General features: G+C 38.4%; 1 protein-coding gene across 1 annotated transcript; it reads left to right on the top strand.

Annotated features, from left to right (window-relative positions):
• The first annotated feature begins 386 nt into the window (after positions 1 to 386).
• LOC140243570 (receptor-type tyrosine-protein phosphatase kappa-like) lies at positions 387 to 6,812 on the top strand. The gene is made up of 10 exons (XM_072323272.1): positions 387 to 493; positions 1,183 to 1,318; positions 1,476 to 1,625; positions 1,984 to 2,083; positions 2,721 to 2,797; positions 3,260 to 3,394; positions 4,208 to 4,333; positions 5,011 to 5,159; positions 6,050 to 6,185; positions 6,688 to 6,812. The coding sequence occupies exons 1-10, from the start codon at positions 387 to 389 to the stop codon at positions 6,799 to 6,801; spliced, it is 1,230 nt and encodes a 409-aa protein (XP_072179373.1). The 3' UTR covers positions 6,802 to 6,812.
• Positions 6,813 to 7,091: the final 279 nt, after the last annotated feature.

Here is a 7,091-nt window from a genome sequence, read left to right as displayed (position 1 = left end):
TTGATGATTTTTTCAGTACTTTTCCGTGTCAAATGCTTCCGAATATGTGCAATATTAAACAAATGATAAAATGAATTTTTACATACTTCAGAGATATGTCTGTCAAAAGCTAGGCGTGAATCAAACCACACTCCCAGATTCCGTGCAGAATCAACAGGATAAATATCAACATCAATCACTTTCAGGCTTTCAGTGCGTAATTTTGAAACTTGCTGTTGAGTGGCACATATTACAAATTCAGTTTTCTTATCATTGAGTAGAAGATTGTTGGATAATAACCATTTGTGAAGATGCACAATACATCGCTCTATAATGGACACAGTATAATTCTCATTTGCTGCAGTAGGTGAAAAAGATATGTACAGCTGTGTATCATCCGCATAGGTATGACACATTACTTCTGTGAATTTGTGTTGGATTTCATGGAACAACCTACTAGCATACAAAGTAAAAAGAAGGGGACCCAGGCAGGAGCCTTGGGGCACACCCCAGGGTACATCAAACTCCTTAGACATACTGGAATCGACCTGAACCCTTGTACACTGCAGGTTTATATGCATCAGCCTGTGCTCTGTCGTCTTCACGAGTTACTTGTAATTTCTGACTTTAGTCACTCTTTAATGGTGAATACAGGAGATGTGTTTAGCATGAGAATAATTGGACAGAAATATATTGTTTCAAAGAAAGTGTATTTCTTTTGTTTTGCTCATGCAAACAAAAAACCAAAAAAAAAAGAATCTGGTAAGAATATTTCCTGAGCAATGAATTGCAAGGGGTTTTTGTTTTTATTCTTTATTTCATAATGCATCCAATAACTGTATTTTGACATTCTTTAAATCAAATACTGCTTTAGACTTATACGCGTTTGTAATGGATACATGTAATAGGGGTTTGTAATGGATTAATCTTCCAAACACTCGATCTATTCGGTTTGAGAGCTTTAAAACTTTGTTGTGTTGTACTACAATATACAAGTGGCTCATATTCTATGGTACTGACATAATTATTGCATAGTTCTTGTACATGCTCCATTTCATATTCTTGAAAATTCTGTTTTCTTTTGCTTGGTTTGGAAAACTGATAGTTTGCTGTGATGGCCTACACACTTGTCATTTGCTGCATATACCAGTGGCTGAATATGACATCATTTGCTTTCTGATGTTGCTTATCTGTTTCCTTCAGTGCTGGAGCAGGAAGAACAGGCACCTTCCTCACCCTCTACAACATGCTGTTTATGATGCGAGAGACTGGAAAGGTGGACATCTTTGGCTTTGTCAACAAGATGAGGGAAAACCGTATCAAGATGGTAGACACACAGGCAAGAACATGCGATTCATTTTGACTTCTCCTATTTAACCCTGACATTGAAAAATACTTGTGCAGCTTTCAAGCCTTTCTTAATATTGTCTGGTCATGTTTTAAAAACACTCTTGCAAAGACAGTTAATCAGAATCTAAATCCTCCTCCTCTTTCAGGATCAGTATCTGTTCATCTACAATGCTCTTCTTGAAGTCTACTTCCTGGGCCAGACCCACACTCCTGTGGCACAGTTCAAGAAGAAGCTATCTACTCTGAACAGAGTGGACCCAAAGACAAAGAAAATCAACATTCAGCTTGAATATGAGGTAAGAAAAATTGAGCAAAACCAATGCCACCACACACAGCTAGACTTTTGTTCATGACTGGCTGAATAAACTTTTGAAAAAGTATACATTCTCTTTTACCTTGGGGAAAAAATGAGGAAACAGGGAAATGAGAGAACATTCCTGCAAGATCTACCTCAATGCAAATATGTTGTGGTGGAATGTTGCATAAACATATGCAGAGATAGGCTGACATGACAAAAGGCATCTATTGTCACAGTGATCACTTATCACTGCACTCATAAATGCTGAGGTTATTATAGAATCACCCATTGCTTTTCTTCCGAGGACAATTTCGAGAATGCTCTTTTAACTTGAGAGAATAATTTATCTCTTACAGTTGCTCGACTCACTGGCACCGGTTCCTCCAAGGAACGCCTTCAGAGGAGGAAAGATGCCTCAGAACAAGAACAAGAACAGATTCCCAGACATTTTGCCCTGTGAGTCACTGCATCCAACTGATGGAACTTGCACTTAATAAGAAAATAATTTTAATCATTTCTCCACTTATATTTCTTCTTTTTTTCAGTATTCGGGGAAAATAAATTTCTTTTTGGAGAGATGATGTTCAAGAGATGATGTCAATATGATAGCGGTAAGAACAGGGCTGGTGCTGCATTTTTTTTTTTTTAAATGGGGGAGGGAAGTTTATATTTCCTGTGCCACTAACAGTTTCATCAGCTGACAAGCAAAAAAAAAAAGTCTTCCCCACACTTTTCTCCTGCCACTTTTTGGTTTCATCAGTTGACAAACAAACACACAAAAAGACAAACAGACAAACATAGGCCTTTGGCGGCAATTTCATTGATGGTACAACTTCTGGGGGTTAATCGGCAAACAGGCTTAACCACAATTTCTGGTGCCACTTCCAGGGGAAAAAAAAAAGTAAGTGGAGCCAAAAGTGGTTAGACCCTATGTATTGTGAAAAAAAAAAGTGGAGGAAAGGGGGGGGGGGGTCTGAGCCTCCCCCTTGCACCTGCCCTACTTGAGTGGGGGGGGGGGGGGAGTACCTTGTACTCTGCTCATTTGTGCATTATTATAATACATATCACCGTGATTTATTCTTTGTACCTCAAGTGGAGAGAAAGAGACCATGTCTTATCTCAGAGGGACTTGAAGATTCCACCGATTACATCAATGCATCGCTAATGAATGTGAGTATTGATGATTACCTCACCTTTTCTAGGAGTTCATTCAAGGCCATAGTTTCCCATGACATGTTGCAAACAGACAAAATCAAATAGATATGACAGAAATGGGTTTAGAGAAACTATACATGACTTATACATAATTTACTGCTTTGAAAACTCAAATTCAGATTTCAAAAAAATGGTAACCCCCATAAAAAAAACAAAAAACATTGCAGTGGATTTTGTATCCATATGATTAAGCAGGTTTACTGGAAGATTTCCACTTCTTGAATGCTTCAACAGAGCAGACAGAAACAAGAAGCAGACTGCTTTTACTACTACTTATTGTTGTCACTTCTGTTACTACTACTTCTGTCGGCACTACCTGGTGCAATAGGTTACACTGTTATCATTTTTCTATTTTTTATTTTACCACTGCAGCCATCACTCTGCTTCAATAATTGTTGATTTTTTTTTTCTTTGCAGACCTTCACAGAAGAGAATGCCTTTGTAGTTACCCAGGCTCCCTTGCCCAATACAGTAGTGGACATATGGCGGCTTGTTTTTGACTGGAAGTGTCCTGTCATCGTCATGCTTAATGAGCTTGACCCGTCTGATTGGGCAAGTGGCAACTCCAAAGAACCAGCATATACAACCGGGCAACAACACCCCATGTGGTACATCTTGTCTTGTAAACAATTGTTGACAAGATAGGGACCTGTACGATATTCCTTTTTTGTACAAACTTTCAACTTTATACGTTCTGAGTAATTTCTTAATATACCTTACGACTTTTTAGCTCACTTTAGGCAAAAGACTCAAGTAAGCTATTGCAATTATTGATCATCCGATGTCATGTCTGGTATGAATCATCAGCTGTGCTTCATGTGCAAACTCTTTAAATTGTCAGCTTCTCTTGAAAACCCCTTGATTGATTTTCACTTCACTCAGCAAGAAGCATCCCTAAAGTTATGGGATCTTGCCCGACCTTGCCTCACCCAACCCCCTTTCCTCTGAAAGGTGAAGCATATAATTATATTCCGACAATGTCCTCACGACAATGCAGATGATTGAGCGTTGAAAGTGTCGGGATATTCGATCACTTCCATGTCAGAATATTTGTCACGTTGAAAATTTCAATGAGAAAATTTAGCTCTCTCCCGAACGTGAAGAAAAACCCAGAAGTATTTAGGAATGAAATGGAAAAAGACAGTGAACGGAATCTTTCAAGAACATGTGCAGAGGTTGCCAAATGAATATGGGTGTACTAACATTTTTTCTGCGTTTCAATCATGCCCTTGTGAACGCTAGGTTTTACAGATAATCTGAATTGTTATAGTTATTATAAAGGATTCACCGTGTTCCCCGAGGCATTATGTTAACATAGCCCATGTTTAATTACTATCACTTCATTTTACTCCTCCACCATTTCAGACATGTCCTCAGTACTGGCCCAGTTCAGGCACCATTCAGATGGGATCTCTAAAAATTACACGAGTAGGATCTTCGAGTGAACCGCACTTTACCCGCGATACCTTCACTGTCTCAAGCAAGAGAGAGGTTTGTATAAAAATATTTGAAAGCAAAACTCGATTTCAGGGTTGTCGTACTTTCTCTTTTCTTATACATAGCAGCTCTATACTCTTGGGGGGATGTCTGTGTGTGTGTGTGTGTGTGTGTGTGTGTGTATCTGTGTGTGTGTGTTTCCATTATTTCCAGTTAATGCACTGTGGAAAAGCTTAGAATGGCATGGGATTTTCGTGTATAATTAGAATTTTGTCAGTATCATATCAAAGAGACAAAGCTTCAAGCCCATTAATGCTCTAACTAGTGTGTGAGTGGATGGAAAAAACGTATGGATGAACCAAGAGACTGAATTAAAAACCACAGTGGCTTTATTATTGCTCGACTACTGCATTTTTAGATAAAATCATTACAAGGTAATTGACAGATATTAACATGATACAGCCATCATACCAACATATGAAATCCAAACTACCGGTACTCTGGGTATGAACTACTAAGTAATTTTTGCACAAGGCAAGTCTTATCATCTTCTAAGAGTACTGTAATACACAATGAACGGAAATTAGATAGTCTTGATTAATAAGATATGAAAACCAGTTACAGCAACATCAGCTTAGATTGCTAAGATGGGGATGTTAGTAACAATGTTGAAGTTTAACATTATACAGATGATAAGGATTCCTCTGTTGGCCATTTGTTGTCACAACCAGAGTGTGACTGTGACCCAGTTCAGACTGCTTGGATGGAGTGCTGCGAGCACATACCTGAGATCTCGAATGTCACTCATCCACCTTGTGAGGGCAGCACAAAAGGCAGTCAAGATTGCCCACAACTCGGGTCCAGTCATCGTCCACTGCATGTGAGTATTACCCCTAGTCTAACTTCTGACTAGGTACAGCATTGATGGTTCCAATAGAAAACTCTTTACTAATATGGGATAGCTTCCGCGTTTAACCAGCAACAAACTCTTTTTCTTTCTTTCTTTCTTTTTTTATCAAAAGGCCATATATCTACCTAATATCTAAGTAACAATATTTAATGTATAATCAAAGAAAAAAATATTCATCAAAGACCTGAACTTTTATTGAATATTATCCTTCTCAGAGCACAAATACTACAAACCAAATACTCTACATAGGTAGGATGGATTGTTTGGAATTACCCTCTGTCTTACAAAGCTGTATAGATGTTGTTGAATTCATCTTTAAAACATTTTTTTAATGATGCAGAGAATACAGCAGACCCGGCTGTTGGTACCCATGTATTAAGTTATGCTAATTTCAAACAAATGCTGGAAGATTCTGCAAAGGAGAAAATTATTAGAACTCTCTAATATTATGTCATATAAGTAGATAAGACCCCTTTTCACGTTATCCCCCTCCCCCCTTTTTTATACTGCATACACAGGTCTTTTGAGCAATGTGGCTAAATTTTGGTGTGATTGCGTGGTTTTAAGTCTAGTGGCTGAGTAGTATAATGTTGGTTTTATAAATAGATGTGTAAAGTGCAAATAGACACCTCCTACCCTCACATTATCCGTCTGGATTCGATCATGAAATTCACACTTTCGGTGCAATGGTCTGTCTGATATGAGCAAACATAACTATGAAAGATAATGACCTTCACACTTAATTGAAAAAAAAAATATAATATAAACCTATATAATTGATCACACATCATCGCTCACATTTTGCATGAATTGAAATATGGTTGTGGTTTGATAAAGTTATGACCTTTCATCCTCCACAGAAATGGAACAGGTTGGAGTGGAGTGTTCTGTGCTTTGTGGTCTGTGATTGACAAGTTCGAGAGAAAGAACACAGTAGACATCTTCCATGCAGTGAAAAATCTGCGTGCCAACAGACCCAACATGGTGGAATCACTTGTAAGTGTCTTATCAAGGATGCACGTAGGTCTATAAGATGCGAATATGACATTCTCTATACAATTTGTTGTATGTGATGTGGCAAGTCTTGTAGCGCTGAAAAACTGTGATGGTTTGAGAGGTCTCCCTCTTACATAAATTTTAGGCTCGTAATTCCAGTATAATGTACATGGTTTGAAGTTATATTTGCAACTCTGTGTTTTTTTTTTTTGACATCATAGAGCATTGTCAATCCAATTCTTTCTGTCTTAGAAAACATTGCTGCCAAGAAATAATTGAAGAGATTGCAGGAGTTGCAAAGCTGAAATTGTACGCAGTTAAACTTCAAAACAATTCAAGCATATCCGATATTCTTGATAATATCCCATATCCCTCAGACACAAACAACTCGCACTCCCCCTGATATTACATATAGGTACCAGTGTAGGAGTTTTGTGCCTAACATTTATGTTAATGGAATGATTTAGTTTTATTTTTTTTCTCAATATTGTGCTATCTGCAGGACCAGTACAAACTGTGCTACGATGTCATGAGCAAATATCTATATGGGGAGTCAGCAGGAGAATGTGTACGTGGATATGCATACTTTTTACTACGAGAGTTGGAAGGGGAGTGAGGAAACTTACTTTGTTTGTTCATTTTCCATCTGCTCACGAGAAGATGGCTGGATAGCCCATATTCAGCTACGCAAAGCTGGTCTTTCATGGGGTCCAGTTGGATTTGAGGTGGGACCAGTTCACCGGGTAATACACCCTACTCTTTGCGATGAATGAATGAAGCGGGATCTTTTACGTGCATGAGTTGTTACTCTCTCATACACGGGACCTCCATTTAATGTCCTATCCGAGGGACAGAGTGTTTTGCCTCTTGCAAGAGGGGACGGTATGCTTTCACACAACATTGCTC

The sequence above is a fragment of the Diadema setosum genome, chromosome 1 (genome assembly GCF_964275005.1).
Source record: "Diadema setosum chromosome 1, eeDiaSeto1, whole genome shotgun sequence".
Taxonomy (NCBI): Eukaryota; Metazoa; Echinodermata; class Echinoidea; order Diadematoida; family Diadematidae; genus Diadema; species Diadema setosum.
This window is presented reverse-complemented; position numbering and strand designations above follow the sequence as displayed.

What these genes read in the sequence shown, in the direction of transcription:
- LOC140243570 (XM_072323272.1), top strand. Translation starts at nt 387, where the DNA reads ATGACACATTACTTCTGTGAATTTGTGTTGGATTTCATGGAACAACCT. An exon ending in ACATTCAGCTTGAATATGAG is followed by an intron (nt 1,626 to 1,983) that starts GTAAGAAAAATT and finishes TATCTCTTACAG; the next exon opens with TTGCTCGACTCACTGGCACC. An exon ending in CCAACATGGTGGAATCACTT is followed by an intron (nt 6,186 to 6,687) that starts GTAAGTGTCTTA and finishes TGCTATCTGCAG; the next exon opens with GACCAGTACAAACTGTGCTA.